Genomic DNA, 16,744 nt, shown 5'->3' on the forward strand with positions numbered 1-16,744 from the left:
GAGCCTTTCCTCTCTTCTTTCTGTAGGTCACGCCCATCCACAGTAATGGCCACAGCCTTACCCAGGACCCTGGGGGAGCTGCAGCTGTATAGAATATTGCAGAAAGCCAACCTGCTCTCTTACTTCGATGCCTTCATCCAACAAGGTGGTGATGATGTCCAGCAACTGTGTGAAGCTGGAGAAGAGGAATTTTTAGAAATCATGGCGCTCGTGGGCATGGCAAGCAAGCCCCTTCATGTTCGAAGGCTTCAGAAGGCGTTGAGAGACTGGGTTACAAACCCTGGCCTTTTCAATCAGCCACTGACTTCCCTTCCCGTCAGTAGCATACCCATCTATAAATTACCAGAGGGATCGCCAACATGGCTGGGAATATCCTGCAGTAGTTACGAAAGGAATAGCAGCGCTCGGGAACCCCACTTAAAAATCCCCAAGTGTGCCGCCACCACCTGTGTGCAGAGCTTGGGTCAGGCCAAGTCAGAGGTGGCAAGCTTAGCACTGCAGAGTGTCAGTGAGTCCAGGCTCTGGCAAGGACACCACGCCACGGAGAGTGAGCACAGCCTCTCCCCAGCAGACCTGGGCTCCCCAGCCTCCCCGAAGGAAAGCAGCGAGGCACTGGACGCTGCCGCTGCGCTCTCTGTGGCCGAGTGTGTGGAGCGGATGGCCCCCACGCTGCCCAGAAGTGACTTGAACGAAGTGAAAGAGCTGCTGAAGAACAATAAGAAGTTGGCCAAAATGATTGGTCACATCTTCGACATGAGTGATGAAGATCCGCACAAAGAGGAGGAGATCCGAAAGTACAGCGCCATCTATGGCCGATTCGACTCCAAGAGAAAGGATGGTAAACACCTCACACTGCATGAGGTAAGGAGCCTGTGGGTGGGGCTGGGGGTGGGGTGTGTGGGCGTGTATTGGGTGGGGTTGGGAGGTGAGTGTATGGGGTGTATGTGGGTGGGGGCTGGGGGTATGGTGTGTGTGTGGGGTGTATGGGGTGGGGGTAGGAAGTGTATGTATAAGGTGGGGGGCTGGAGGTATGATGTGTAGTTGGGGGTATGGGGTGGGGGTAAGAGGTGTGTGTATGGGGTATATGTGGATAGGGGCTGGGGTATGGTGTGTGTGTTGGGGGGCTGAGGGGTATGGTGTCGGGAGGTATGGGGTAGGGGTGGCAGGTGTGTGTATGGGGTGTATGTGTTTGGGGTTGTGGGGTGAGAGTAGGAGGTGTGTGTATGGGGTATATGTGGGGGTGGCGGGGTATGAGGTGTGTGTGTGTGTGTGTGTGTGTGTGTGTGTGTGTGTGTGTGTCACTGTTCACTACAGGGAGCCTGCTGATGGTTTAAAGGGGGCCCTGGAAACTCTGAAGCATGACCGCTCTGTTGTGAGCAGAGGCAAGTTTATTACCCTTGGCCTTGTGTTGCGTTGAACTCAGACCCGTTTGGGTTTTAAAACTACAGTATAAGGTAGGTTTTAGAAAGATGTCAGAATTCAACCGGTGAGCCATAACTTTCACATTTGCAAGGTGATTTGTTTTTTAGTTAAGAAATAAAATAGGGTTTTAAACGTGGACCTTCATTTTAAAAACTATTTTGTAAACATTTGTTTAAAAAAAAAAAAGCAAATCATAAAATGACCAGAACATAAGGCAGTTTACAGCTAGTGTAAACAAAATTCTGTTAGATGAACTTTGGAAGAGAAAATATAGTTTTGAATCTTGTATGCTCAGCATACAAAGGTCTCCACAGCATTTTATCCAGCAGTGTTCTGCTTATGCATGAAACACACACACACACACACACACACACACACACACATGTACACACACACACACACGTACACACACATGCACACCTCATTTGCGTATGTGCATACATCTGTTCACTCACTTGCTTTTTTCTTGTTTATCTGGCCAACACCTATCCTGATTGTTCTGTGCCAATGCACAGATCTTTTCCTCTAAGTAGAATGCTCCATGTATTTCCTTTTCATCCTGTGTCCACTTCTGTCACTTTGTTGTAATATATTTGTATCCTCGTCTGTCCCGGCTGGATAATGTCTTTTCAGTCTTTTATCCCTAGAGTCTAATGTGTCCAGTGGGTGCTTAGAAAATGATTCATTTTCAGAGGTAAAAAAGACTTCCATAGTGAGAGTTTTTTTTAAAAATAACCACATACCCTTTAGAAGAAAGGAACAATCCTCCAGAAAATAATGTTAGGCTGACTACACAGTATTTCATTCAACGTCATGTGCCCCTCCCCGTCTTGTGCTTTAATATGGAAAGGAACACATATTCACTGAGAAGGAATTCTTATATAAGAAGATGTAAATTACTGACCGGTAAGCATCCCAAGACTTAATCTTTACACGGACAGACATGAGTTCGTGTTTCCCAAACAGGTCTGCAGGTTCCTTTGTTAGTGGGGAAACTCCACGCTTCCACGGAGAGCCACCTGATTCCTCTGTGGCCAGTTTTGTGGGCCATTATTATCCTCCTTAACTCTTTGCTTTGCAATGCCATTTAGATTGTTGCCAGTTTTAAAAGTCTATATATACTAGCATGTGAACACAGTGACACACACTTAAAATTATTTATTGTATTTAATTACACCTGTGGGTCTGTTGTGTAGGTATGTGTGCCAGTGCCTGTGGAAGGCACAGGTGTCAGATCTGGAGCTGTCAGCCATGGGACATGGGTGCTGGGGACTGAACAAGTGTCCTCTGCAATGACAGTGTGTGCTCCCGACCCCTGAGCCACCTCCAGCCACCATCACACACATACTTTACAGTCTTGTGCACTCCGCTCTGTGGAATGGATCCCAGCGTGTGAATCATGGGATCAGGGAGTGTGTAGATGTAGTGTTTCAAGCCACTGCTAATTGCTGCTCGCTCACATTCTAAAACGCTGAAAACGCTGTGCTGCTCTGATCGCTATGCAAATGTCTGTTTATCCACACTTGCTGGTAATGCAGTTTACATTTTAATCTCTGCCAGCCTTAACGGACGGAAACTTAGATTTGCTTTTCCTAGAGAGGATGGTGAGTTTCTTTCCCTATAACATGATCAGTTTTCTGTCCACAAAACTATTTTAGTAGCTCAGTTGTCTTCTAAAGAATTGATTAATTCTGGGCATAATCCTAGCACTCAGGTGGGAGAGACGAGTGGATCTCTGTGAGTTTGAGACCAGCCTGGTCTATAAAGTAAAGTCCAGGACATCAGGGCTATATAGTGAGACCCACGTCAGTAGTTCATGGACATAAGTCCTTTGTTTGCCACACAGTCATCTTCCTTGGATATTTTCCTGTTTTATCACATGTGGGTTTGGTTTTACCTGGTTGTGTCTGTTGATGTGATCCTGCGTGGCTCAGATGAGCTTTGTATTCCTCAGTAGGAGAGACTTGCCTCAACCGAGCAGCTTTACAGTGTAGTCTGTTGCATGGAAAAGCACACACTTCTTTATTGCTGTTGCGTTATGTTACAGCTTTTCTGTTTTTGTTTGTTTGTTTTTCAAGGTTTTGGTAACCTCATGCATTTTTCTTCTAAATAAAATTCTAGATATATTTACTAGGTTTCTAAAAATATATATCATTTTAATTATGGATGTTTTCTTGTGTAGGTTAATTTAGTAATAGCTGGCATATTTATAATAATGGGACATATATGAATATAGTATATGTGTTACGCTATTTAGATCTTTTCTATTCCTCAGTAATTAATTTTATAATTCTTTATGTTGTTGTTTGGTTTTGGTTTTGGTTTTTTTGAGACAGGCTTTCTGTGTGTAGCTGTGGGTGTCCTTAACTCACCCTGTAGACCAGGCTGGCCTCAAGTGCTTTTCTTCACATGTATTTTGTACAACTCTTGTTTGGTCAAATTCTTGTATGTTGAATGTCTATATTACATATATTTAATTTTTCTTTGCTTTAGGATCTACAACGTGATAGAAAGGATATAATTGTAATTGTAATTTTCTCTCCCTACTACCTTTTTAATGGCTATCACTGGCTGACTTTTGTATGTTACTCTTGTTTTCAGCTATTTTACCATCTGGTCTTTTAAAATAACTGATTTTGGATATGAAGGCTGAAGTTTATGATTACAGAATTGGTTAGCAAGAATGACTGAAATCACATCAAGTCTGTGATTTGGTGCCTTGGAATTAGCATATGCAGTTACTGGGTGTCACTGAACACCCTGCTTGAGGGGCCCACGAGCCAGAGGACTCCGTGCTCTCCTGCGCTTTTTTTAATTACCTGTAAACAATAAAGACAGCAACTACAAAGCTGGAATTAGTATTTCTAAATATCTAAGGTTAAGAAATGTTGCCAGTTTATTTTCAGTTTCAGGAGATATGTGACTTCCTTGGCTCCATCTAAATGTTCTCAGAGGTTTCTCTGTAAGAGCTCTGGGTGCTTTCATGTCAATCTTTCAAAGCCAAGTGCTGTCTGTTCGAATAGTGGTTACAAGCATCTCCAGCACCTGGAAATAAGTCCACTCCAACAAGTCCCTAGGACTTTTTCTTGTAAACATTTTTATACTGGTTCCCAAAAGCATTGTATCCTGTACAGTAAAAAAAAAAAAAAATTACACAATAGAACATTGTTTTACACTTTTGATTTTAAAAGTAGATAATAGGTAATTGATGTGTACATACACACAGACTGCTGGGCAATGATAAAACTTAGAAACATGCACATTCTTGGTGTGAGCATGTGCTGAAGGACAGGAGACAACCACATTTAATTGGGGCTGACTACAGTTTCAGAGGCTTAATCCATTATCATCGTGGTGGGATGCATGGCAGCGTGCAGGGAGACATGGGGCTGGAGAAGGAGCTCAGAGTTCCACATCTTGATCCACAGGCTGCAGGAGACTGTGTGCCACACTGGGTGTGGCTTGAGTATTTGAGATCTCAAAGCCTGTCTCCATAGTGACATGCTTCCTCCAACAAGGCCACGCCTCCTAGTAGTGCCACTTTCTATGGGCCAAGCACTCAAACACAAATATGTTGGGCCATTCCTATTCAAATTACCACACCTACCTTTTGTTTTTGTAAATAAACTATTGCAACAGCCTGTGATTTTTTTTTTTTTTTTGTACGTAGTGTCAGTGGTTGCCTTTAAATTACAATGGCCAAGTTGGACAGCTGTGACACTGACTGGCTTATGAATCCTAAAATGTCACTCTGCGTTTTATAGAAAGAGTGTGTTCTGTTTAAAGAAGGGCTAACTCATTATCCTATTTGAGGTTTTTGGTTGTGTTGTGTCTGTGGTCTCTTCTAAATTAAACTGGGTGTTGGGTTCATTAATGTTCTATTACTTTGCTATTTCTAGTTTAAGCAGTTGTAGCTCTGAGTTTTTAACTGTGTGTTGATTCATTGTTAAAGTGTTAATATTTTATGATTACTGGTTCATGAGTTATTTGTAATTTTTGTGGTTTGTTTCTAAACATGAATGAATCTACCCACCCCCATTCTTTTGTTTTTCTTCTAATGATTTCTCTCTGAATTACAATGTGGTTGGTTGTCTTCGCCATGCTAGTCCTAGGGAATGGGTTTAGGCTAGAAGGCTTGGAGGCAAGCTCCTACACCCACTGAACCGTCTCACTCGCCCTGTTTTGGATTCTAACTTCTTCGACTCACATTTCTTAGAACACTTTGGAAGGAGTGGGTTTCCCTAGCAGTTTTCTGCTTTTGCTCCTATGGGTGAATAAGAGACAAAACCTGGGGGTCGGGTCTTTAAGGCCGTCTAGTTTGAGTTAGTGCTGAAGGTCAGTGTGAGGAACAAGAGAGGTTTGTCTTCTGCTCTCTTCCTTTATAGCTCTGAGGTGCATGATGGGTAATTTTCCTCGAGTGCTCCCGAGTAACAGGTGATTTTCTAACACTAGTGCTTGGAGCTTTATGGATGTCTTACGTCACCTCCTTCTGGGGAGCATCAAGCTTTGCATTTGGTCCTTTCCCACACTTCTCAGACTTGTGATGTGGGGAGATGGAAGCTTTTCATCCAGTTAGGACACTTCATCTGTACCCTACTTGCTCTTTGAGGTACTGCCGTTATCGTTTTGTGCTCACATGCCTTACTCGTCTCCTGACCCCTCAAGCATTTCAGGAAATGTCCCTGCCATCCTGCCTCCCCTCTCTGCCTGTTTTATTTGGCGCTTTTCACTTTTTGTTTGGCTGGTTTTGGTTTGGCTTGAGTCTTAATTTTTCTGTCCTTAGAATATCCTGACAACAGCAACTTAAGGGTTTATTTTAGCTCAGGGTTCATCACGGTGGGAAGTCAAGGCAGTAGCATCTGGTCCATGTGCGGTCAGGAAGGACAGAGCAGTGAACGCATAGGACCAGTTCACGTCCTCCTTTCTGTTGCGCCTAGGCTCTCAGCCCAGGGAATGGTGCCACCCACAATTGAGTCTGCCTTCCATACCAACCGGCCTAGTCAAGGTGATCCCTGGCAGCCATGCCCAGAGGCCTGTAGACAGTTGAGATCAACCCTCACAGTTTGGTTTTGTTTGGGGTGAGGGGCAGTCATGGCCCTTTCACTCTTGAATGGGAAAGGACAAGGCCCCAGTTGCCTTTTGAGCCTCTCTGTCACCCGGCATTTGCCAAGTGTTTTTTATGTCAACAATACTTCACTGAAAGTTGCAGTAATTTTGTCACTAAAGATGAACGTATTAACTACAGTGAAGGAACTTTCAGAGAATCAGATAACCCACTTTTTCTGAAGATAAAGACAGCTGAGTTAAGCTTTACGTTCAGTCATAAATGACTGACAGCCAGCCTTAGGAAGTCTTCATCTTTAAGATAAGAATATAATCTTGATATTTGGACTATGAAAATAGGAAGTGGGAGAAGTGCATTAGCCAGTTAAAAGGGGGAGTAGCTTATCACTTTTCACTTTGAGAACACTGCAGTGGTGGCATTCAGCAAGAGCCAGCAGTGTCAGAGCTAGCAACCACATTTTTCTTTAAAAATTTAAGTCACCGAATTGCTGATTACTGCTGTGAAATCTGGGAAACACTGACAGGCAGTTGAAGGGAGGGATTCTGTAACTTAGCTCGCACTGCGGCTTGGGAGTGAGCTGGCTCTATTTCCCTGGCCTTCGTCCTCTGTCAGGAGGGTCCTCTAGGGCAGGCGGAGCCCCCTCCACTTCAGTCTGTTGGAGCTGAAATTCCATGACACTGAATGTGTTAGGCAGTTTTTCCTGCTTATCAGTAAGTTTTCAGAAGACATATAGACAGTTTTCAGTTTATGTTGAAAAATTATTTTCTGTGGTTGTACCTAAACTGGTAGTTTGAAGCGTGGGTAATTCAGGTATCCCAGTGGTAACCAAGGGCTTTCCATAGTAACTTAGATTTATGAGTATAAAAATGGCTACTCAGTCTGGTTGCATGTCTGTAATCCAAGCTCTAGGGGAGGCAAAGGCAGGCTACACAGAGAAATTCAGTCTCGAAACTTTCCTCCACCCCCCATCCCCGCCCAAAAAAACACAGGCTACTCAGAAAGCAACTTGAGAAGGGTCCTTTCGGTCATGTAGCTGAGGGCCTGCTGAGGCTGCAGTTCATGTGATAGCCTTCTGTAAAGCATGTTTCCTTTTTAACTTCAACCACAAGGTGCCTTTCCCACCAGGGTCCAAGAGTGGTGCCACATGCCTGCAGTCCTGTCACTGGGAAATGGAGGAGGAGGAGGAGGAGCAGAAGCTCAGGGCCATCCTCTGCTACATAGAGAGTTTGAGGCCATCCTGGGCTACATAAAACCCTGTCTCAAAAGCAAGACAACCAATGACGAGGATAAAGAAAACCCTTTGGGAGGCAGCTGGTCTTTGCTGATGCTTTAGGGAAAAGAAAGACGCTGCCAGTCTCCCTTGAGCAGCACTCAACCCAGCCTTGCTGTGACTCCTAAAACCGACTCCAGAACATGCAGTACAGCTGGAGAGTCAGGGAGGGCGGTGGGAGACACACTAAAATGCACAATGTTAGGAGCCTGTGTCATACTACATGCCATAACACATGATACTAGATGCTTGTGTCATACCACATGCCATAATGCATGATATTAGACGTTTATGCCATGCTACATGCCATAACACATGAGGTTACATATTTGTGTCATACTAAATACCATAATGCATGATGTTAGATGTTTGAGTCATACTACATACCATAACATACGAGGTTACATACTTGTGTCAGACTACATGCTAGAATGCATGGTGTTAGGTGTTTGTGTCATGCTACATACCATAACACAGGAGGTTACATACTTGTGTCATACTACATGCTGTAATGCATGGTGTTAGGTGTTTGTGTCATGCTACATACCATAACACACAAGGTTACATACTTGTGTCATACTACATGCTATAACGCATGATGTTAGACATTTATGCCATACTACATACCATAACACATGAGGTTACATACTTGTGTCATACTACATACTGTAATGCATGATGTTAGATGTTTGTGTCATACTATATACCATAATACACAAGGTTACATACTTGTGTCATACCACATGCTGTAATGCATAATGTTAGGTGTTTGTGTCATACTACATACCATAACACACGAGGTTACATACTTGTGTCATACTACATGCTGTAATGCATGGTGTTAGGTGTTTGTGTCACATTACATACTGTAATGCATGATGTTAGATATGTGTCATACTACATACCATAACACATAACACATGCTATTAGACATTTGAATCATACTATGTGCCCTAACACATGATGTTAGATACCTGTGTCATTGTCATACTCTGTACCATAACAAATGTTAGACACTTGTGTGTCATACTGCAGGCCATAACACATGATGGTAAACATTTGTGTCACCTAACATATGTTTGGAGGAATTGTGTCTCTAGGGGTGGCTTTGAGGTTTTAAAAGCCCCCCAATATGTTTGCTCATGTTCTCTCTCTCTCTCTCTCTCTCTCTCTCTCTCTCTCTCTCTCCTCCTTCCCTCCCTCCCTCTCTCCCTTCCCTCTCTCCATCCATCCATCCCCCACTCCCAATAAGGATGTAGCTCTTAGCTGCTGCTCCAGAGCCATAAGTGCCGCCATAAAGATAATGAACTAACCCTCAGTGACTAAGTTTATGTCAACTTGATACAGGCTAGAATCATCTGAGCAGAGGGAACCCCAGTTGGGAAAATGATTCCATAAGCTGTAGGCAAGTCCATAGAATGTTTTCTTAATAAGTAATCAATATGGGAGTGCCAAGCCCATTGTGGGTGATGCCATCCCTGGGCTGGTGGTTCTGGGTTCTATAGAAACATAGACTGAGCGAACTATGGGGAGCAAGGCAGTAAGCAGCACCCCTCCCCGGCCTCTGTATCAGCTCCTGCCTCCGGGTTCCCTTGTGTTTGAGTTGCCTGTCCCAGCTTTCCTCAGTGATGAGCTGCCTCCCCACCCCAGGTGGCTTTGGTCATGGGGTTCATCACAGCGATAGTAAGCTGGACTAGGATGCCCTCTAAAACTGCCAGCACGCTCTCAATTAAGAGCTTCCTTTTGTAGAGCTGCCTTGGTCAGGGCGCCTCTTCACAGCAACAGAACAGTGACTAAGACAACTTCCAAAGACTATAAGGCCAATGAAAAATGTAAGAGACCTGTACCACATACAGGTGCAAAGTTAGTGCTGAACTCATAATCCCGAAATCCACAGGAAATGAAACACCACAATGGAAGAAGCTGCCATGCCACTAGCAATAGAGTTTAGAAATAACACAGGCATATAAAAACCAAACCCAAAAGCCATTTATATAAATGATACAGGTAAAGCTTTTAAAGATGGAAAACACAACACCGGTCAGGATTCTAGGAATGGTCTTCCCATGGGGCTTCATGGTACTCTTTGGAGTAGTTTATCCAAAGGGAAATTGTGGTAGGACATAAAATGCTAGCCACTGCTGGTAGTGTGGCTCAGTGGTTGGGAGTGCTTGCTATTCTTGTAGAGCACCTGAGCTTAGCTCCCAGCACTCAGCCAGGAGGCTCTCAATGGCCTGTGAAGACAATTTCAGGGGACCTTATACCCTCTGTGGCCTCTCAGGTATTTGCACACACATATGACATACACTTAAGACATATATATATATATACACACACACACACACACACACACATACACACACATATATATATATATAAAGATCCTTTTAAAAATCTCATTAACATTTGGTGTATTCTGTAATCTAACAGTCCATTTGTTGGAGCTTATGCCAAGCAAATAATTAGATACGCATGCAAAGATGCATGCGTATGCACAGCCTTTTCTACTTTGCTTGTGATACCCGAAGAACTGGCATTATCTAGGTTAAGTTGGATTAAATCATGCATTGCTCTTTCCTGGAATGACATTTTATATGTATAGCAAAAATGACAATTATAAACTATTTTAAAATTCACTAATCAGTCAACAGAATTTATTGTGCATTGAGCTGATATTAGGTGCTGATATAAATAAGTCAAGTTTCTGTCATAAAATGTGGTATAAATTAAAGGGACAGAATTACATGGATGAAAAAAGGAGTTGACAGTTCTTGCTATAGATAAATAAGAGAAGTTATTAATGGTAACAGTGAGGTGCCTGGGGAGAGAGAAGAGGCGAGTAAACTTTTTAATAAAAACAAAACAAGAGCTAAACAGCAATTTCCTGCCAGGTGTAGCTCCATGTCCTCCTGTGAGAGCCTTTGAGGTGGTGCACACGATGAGACTGGGAGACATCTTTGCCCAGTCACACAGCCATGAGTGGCTGAGCAGAATTGATCCCAGGTCTGCTAACGCCAAGCCCTTTGCCTGCCACTGCCCACACTGAGGACATGTCCTGCTTTATAAAGGAGGCAGCAGCCCCTGCATCAGCTCGGCACAACTGTGTGGAACATGCTGGCTCGGTAACAGGTTAAGAGTTTTCAGCTTACCGTGATATCTGCTGTTTTATGTTTTAGTGCAGGTGTCTGATGAGCCAGCAGTGATATTGGCAATATTGTAACAACTACCGAATCAAGCAAATACAAAAAATTAGCCTGAGATGTCACTTTCCCAGCGCCACTCTACTTGTCACAGCTTTGCTGCTTAAGCTGATTAGTGTCACATTAGGAATTTTCATGTCAGCTCATGTAAGAAGCTGCCTGGCTGTGTATGTTCAGGGTTAGCTAAGGAAAGACTGTCACCGTTTCAAAATCAACGTGGCTGCATTTTTTTCTGAAGAGATATGAGATGCAGAATGTTACTTTGTCTTTCCCAAACTTACCTACCTAGTCAAAAATACAGAATAAATACATGCTAGTAGGTAAAAGCTCAACAATTATTTCAGATTGTTGGGGCTCTAGAGGACAGGAAGCCAGCTATTCCTGGGACATCTGACACAAGCGGTAACGAGGGGCCTTGTGCATTATTTCTCCCTATAAAGATGCGAGTCTTGCACATTAAGTCTAACGTTCTATTAGCTAATGAAGTAGAAATGCTTATACTTCTAAAAACTTTTGTTTTGTGTCAGCTTACTGTGAATGAGGCAGCCGCTCAGCTCTGTGTGAAGGACAATGCCTTGCTGACAAGAAGAGATGAGCTTTTCGCCTTGGCCCGGCAGGTTTCCCGAGAAGTTACCTACAAGTACACCTACAGGGCCACCAGGTAAGGCGGGGGCCAGGCATTTGCACAGCAGGTAGGGGAAGAGCTCAAAACATTGTTCATTGGGGGAGAATCTGACTGTGAGAAGGTAAGATTATGGCTGATGCAGAATTAAACAATCCAGTGACTTTTCAGTACATTGTTTCAAAGAGATTTTTTTAAAATTAAATTATTTTTAGCTCACTTAAAAACATAAAAATATGTTCGTGTCAGTGGGAAGCATTTGCTGTTTGAATAGGTTATGCAGGGTGTGATGTTGAAATCAGTTGCTAGACCTACCTGTCCAGATATTTATCATGTGTTCTTGGTGAAGACACTCAAAGCCTTTCTCTGGGTTTTGAAATAAATGAACTGTACATAACTTGTCCATAGCCGCCCACTGCTCGGTGGCCACTGGGGCTTCTGATCTTAATAGCAGTTTTTGTTTTTCACTCAATCCTTCTCCGTCTCCTTTGAAAGTTTACAGTCTCTGGGACTGGACAGCTCTTGCTGTAGTCTAGGCATTCTCTCACACAGAGCTGAGCCTGCTGATGCGGTGGTCCCCACAGTCTCTCCAACATACTGACCCACTCTCTCACACAGAGCTGAGCCTGCTGATGCGGTGGTCCCCACAGTCTCTCCAACATACTGACCCACTCTCTCACACAGAGCTGAGCCTGCTGATGCGATGGTCCCCACAGTCTCTCCAACACACTGACCCACTCTCTCACACAGAGCTGAGCGTGCTGATGCGATGGTCCCCACAGTCTCTCCAACACACTGACCCACTCTCTCACACAGAGCTGAGCGTGCTGATGCGATGGTCCCCACAGTCTCTACGACACACTGACCCACTCTCTCACACAGAGCTGAGCGTGCTGATGCGATGGTCCCCACAGTCTCTCCAACACACTGACCCACTCTCTCACACAGAGCTGAGCGTGCTGATGCGGTGGTCCCCACAGTCTCTCCGACACACTGACTCACTCTCTCACACAGAGCTGAGCGTGCTGATGTGATGGTCCCCACAGTCTCTCCAACACACTTACCCACTCTCTCACACAGAGCTGAGCCTGCTGATGCGATGGTCCCCACAGTCTCTCCGACACACTGACCCACTCTCTCACACAGAGCTGAGCCTGCTGATGCGGTGGTCCCCACAGTCTCTCCAACACACTGACCCACTCTCTCACACAGAGCTGAGCCTGCTGATGCGATGGTCCCCACAGTCTCTCCAACACACTGACCCACTCTCTCACACAGAGCTGAGCCTGCTGATGCGGTGGTCCCCACAGTCTCTCCAACACACTGACCCACTCTCTCACACAGAGCTGAGTGTGCTGATGTGGTGGTCCCCACAGTCTCTCCGACACACTGACCCACTCTCTCACACAGAGCTGAGCCTGCTGATGCGGTGGTCCCCACAGTCTCTCCAACACACTGACCCACTCTCTCACACAGAGCTGAGCGTGCTGATGCGGTGGTCCCCACAGTCTCTCCGACACACTGACCCACTCACCGACAGCCGGATGTGGTGAGGCTGGGAGGAAGCTGGTTCCTTTGCTGCTTGTAGCTTCTTCTTTGTAGTCTTCTGTTATTGGAGACAATACCACAATTAAAAATTGCATCTTTCCTGCTTCAAGATAGACTTTTATTTTTAGTGTCTTTTTATAGTGATATATCAGTTAGATTGATTTCTCATGATTTCTCATAGTTGAGTTGGGAAGAATATATCAAGGTGGTGCCTCAAAGAATGGGACGTCCTAGAACTGACGATGCCATGTCATAGGAATGTTAGTAATGCTGGGGTGGACTTCTGCGTCAGGTAGGAGTGTCAGCAGTGCTGCGAGGAAGGCACAACAGTTCTTGTTTCATACAGCTGTCTGCAGTCATTTCAAGTGACCATTTTAATGGTTCCTGCTGAACTCTAAGGAGACACATTTCTTGATACTTTTTTGTTACATTGACATGAAGTAGTGCTTTTTTTCTGGTAGAGTTCTCAGGTTAGAGGCTTTTTAAAGTATCCAGTGGTAGCTACATCTCCCTTAATACTCATTTGCAAATGATGGGACAGTCGCTTTCATTATGTAAAGGGTTACTGTATGTCATTCATCATGCTGTGGTTTCAGAATTAAATATTCCGAGGAACTGTTACAGACTGATGTCATTCAGTAATAAAATGTGCTATCTTCTCAAGCTTTTTCTTTATCTCTTCCCTTTAGGTTAAAATGTGGTGAAAGAGATGAATTATCTCCAAAGAGAATTAAAGTGGAGGTATGGAGACATGTAATATATTGGTTTTGCTTTGTTTATAAGGTACCAAAATAATGTTAAAATTTCCCAGTGCAAGCAAAAAGAACGGCCCCATAATTTAGTAAAACAAGTATAGACTCTTAAAAGCAATATAGAATTTTGTTACTCTGAAGTACTTGCAATCTCCTGAGTGCTGGGAGGAAAGGCGTGGACCACCCGCTCTCCCTCCGGGCTGTTGTCCCATCTCGACGTTCACATGGAGCGCTATTCAAACAGGCTAGCCTCAGATACCAGTTCAGGAGGCGTGTTGACACTGACTAGCAGGCTATGTTGTAAGACAGTTTAATCATACTACACCCTGAGATCATGGCAAGGAGAAGATTTGTAGATTTGACTGTGGCTGCTACCAAGAGAAAACAGGTGGCCTGTGCCGTGGGGACACTTACAGGAGAAAAGGTGCAGTTCCAGTAGCGACGGCTGCTGCTGTCTCTCCGCAGCACTGGACCCCGCTATGGCTGTGACCTGGTCTGGTCTTCACATAAGCCGTGCTGCTCCACACTGGAGTGTGTGGTCATGGCTGGATGGAGATGCTGTTCTTCCTCTAGAGCTGTGGGAATGGCCCTAAGCTGAAACTTAAGCAGGTTTTCTGCAGTATTTTTGAGTTTAGAAACTCAAGAGTGTTGGGTTATTACATTAGCTGTGACTTTTCAATTCCTTGAAATATATCTCACTGGAGATAATTTAACTAAAAAGTTCTATATGTCTGCCTCTTCATTTTATTAGGATCACAAAGCCGCCTTGAATAGCTAAATAGTTTTCAGATCAGAATTAAAATAATCAGTGTTGCCTTTTCCTGTAAAAGTTCTACCCTCCCTAGTAAGACTAGTGACTAATTAGCTCAAGTCTCTTTAGAGACCACGTACATGCTAGACTCCTAACTTGATCCAAGAAATAAATGGCACCCTTAGTTTGAATGTAGGACAGTGATTCATGATTGATTGGGGTTCTTTTTTCGTTTAGTTTAGCTTAGGCACTGCCATCAATCTCTTTGCGGTGTTCTCCATGTGCATGATAAATGTCACGCATGTTCTAGTCTGTAAGTCTGGCGTAGCCCCAGCCTAGTTCTCCTCTGTGTTCGGAGTCATGTTCGGATGTTGGAGCTGTCCACATGCTCCTGGAAGCTGGTCCTGGGGTGGGTGGCACTGGCTGTCACAGGGTCTGCTCCTGTGATACTTGTTGCTGAGTATTAGTGCCTTGTGAGCGCCTGCCTCTCAGGAGGCTGTGGTGTGAGGGCGTGTGAGTGGGGGCTTCACTAGGGAGGTGGCATTTGAGCCGGGTTTTAAAGAAGGTAGGAGTGCCAGTGGGTATTCAGGGTGGCATTGTAAGGGTCAACTGGAATGAGGGGAAGATAGAGAAATAAAACACTAATCATGTTTAGACAAACAGTACGTAGGAATATTTGTCTAGAGATGTGACTGACACAAAGCACCTCATGAGGAAACCTGAAGCCAGAGAGGTTTTTGAACTCTTTGAACTCAATTTTACTGTCACTTTAGTAAACATTTTTGTGCTGCCCAGATTATTCCTTACTTGAAGACAGTAACATAAAAATGGATGTAGGACAGATTCCTAATTGCTTAGGCCAAAATTAAAACCAAGACTACCGTATTTTCCAGTGTAAAAGACGACTTTTAACTCCCCCAAAAAAAATCCGTGCCAGAGTCTTGAGTTGTCTTATACGCTGGGGTTACCTGCAGCTTGCTTCATATGTCCAGCACATATAGTGGTGGTGGTGGTGGTGGGTTCCATGGTCAATTCCCTGCTCTGTGCGGGGAGTATGAAGCTGGGAGGAGCAAGCTGCTCACGTCTTCCTGTACAGAATCCACCCATTTGACTTGGAGGGCTGAGCATCTTTGGGTTGAGTGTGGAGTGAGCCTTAAAGGGGCAGTATAGGCTGACACTGGCTATCTGCCAGCATTTAATAAAGCACCTTGCTGTCTGTGCCCTGCCTGCAAATAGACACATATCTGAGTCAGCTGCACGGCGTGTGCACTGGAAGAGGGGTAGTCTTATACAGTGAGTATATTTTAACTGGAAAAGTTAGAGGTCTTCTTACACACTCAGTCATCTCATTTGCCAGAAAATACAGTGCTTCTCTCCCATTGTTTCAGGAATCTGCTCCAACCACTGGTAAAAACACATACCAAGTTGCTCACTGGTTTCCCTGTTTATCAGGATATTTTTGCAATGAACAGCAACAAAAGCTGATGTTAGTTGGGAAGGAAACAATTTTTTGTGCTGTTGTCGGTGCCTTAGGGTACACTAGTAAAGTGGCTCTGTGTCCAGTGGTGTCCTTGTTGTGTCCAAGGTCAGTCCGCTCTCTTCCTGCTGCTGAAGGCTGTGTCCTCCCAATCTGCACTTGAACAGTTGGGTAGATGAATCTGAAATACTCCTCTGACTTTTCTTCCCTGAGGGCACACCATTCTCCCAGGATGATGACTGTAATTGGATTTTTAAAGAATTAACATAAGTTGTATAGAAGTATCTATCTTTTGCCCTTAAATGATGTGTATCACCTTACATGGAATTTTAGACATTAAAATATGTAGAGATTTTGAACATTATTTCTTCAATGTCTAAAGTAAATGAGATAATCACACAGAGAGCTTTCCCTGCTTGGGTGAGCCTTAGGGAAAGCACCATGGAAGTAGGCGGGTCTAGGGAAAGCCCCTATCTAAGCCCTGTGTCTGTGTTAGTCAAGCTTGGTAATGCTCCTGCAGACATGGGCAGCTGCAGTAAACCCACCTTGAGCTGAACAAAAAATGAATGTGTTATGTGTTCTTATCCTTATTTTCACTAGGGACCCCAAAGCATCTAGCTGTGGGACAGTAAATAAA

The 16,744-nt window shown here is 44.2% G+C and overlaps 1 protein-coding gene across 4 annotated transcripts in view; it reads left to right on the top strand.

Moving 5' to 3' along the window:
• The window catches only part of NAB1 (NGFI-A binding protein 1), a 40,824-nt gene that overhangs the window by 8,967 nt on the left and 15,113 nt on the right, over positions 1-16,744 (top strand). For all 4 annotated transcript variants that reach the window (XM_084778874.1, XM_084778873.1, XM_084778875.1 and 1 more), the window contains exons 2-4: positions 27-861; positions 11,485-11,618; positions 13,817-13,868. In XM_084778874.1, coding sequence (XP_084635000.1) covers positions 46-861; positions 11,485-11,618; positions 13,817-13,868 — 1,002 coding nt within the window. In that variant the 5' untranslated portion in view covers positions 27-45. The remainder of the gene's footprint in view (positions 1-26; positions 862-11,484; positions 11,619-13,816; positions 13,869-16,744) is intronic.

The sequence above is a fragment of the Acomys minous genome, assembly GCF_964271855.1.
Source record: "Acomys minous genome assembly, chromosome: 4".
NCBI lineage: Eukaryota > Metazoa > Chordata > Mammalia > Rodentia > Muridae > Acomys > Acomys minous.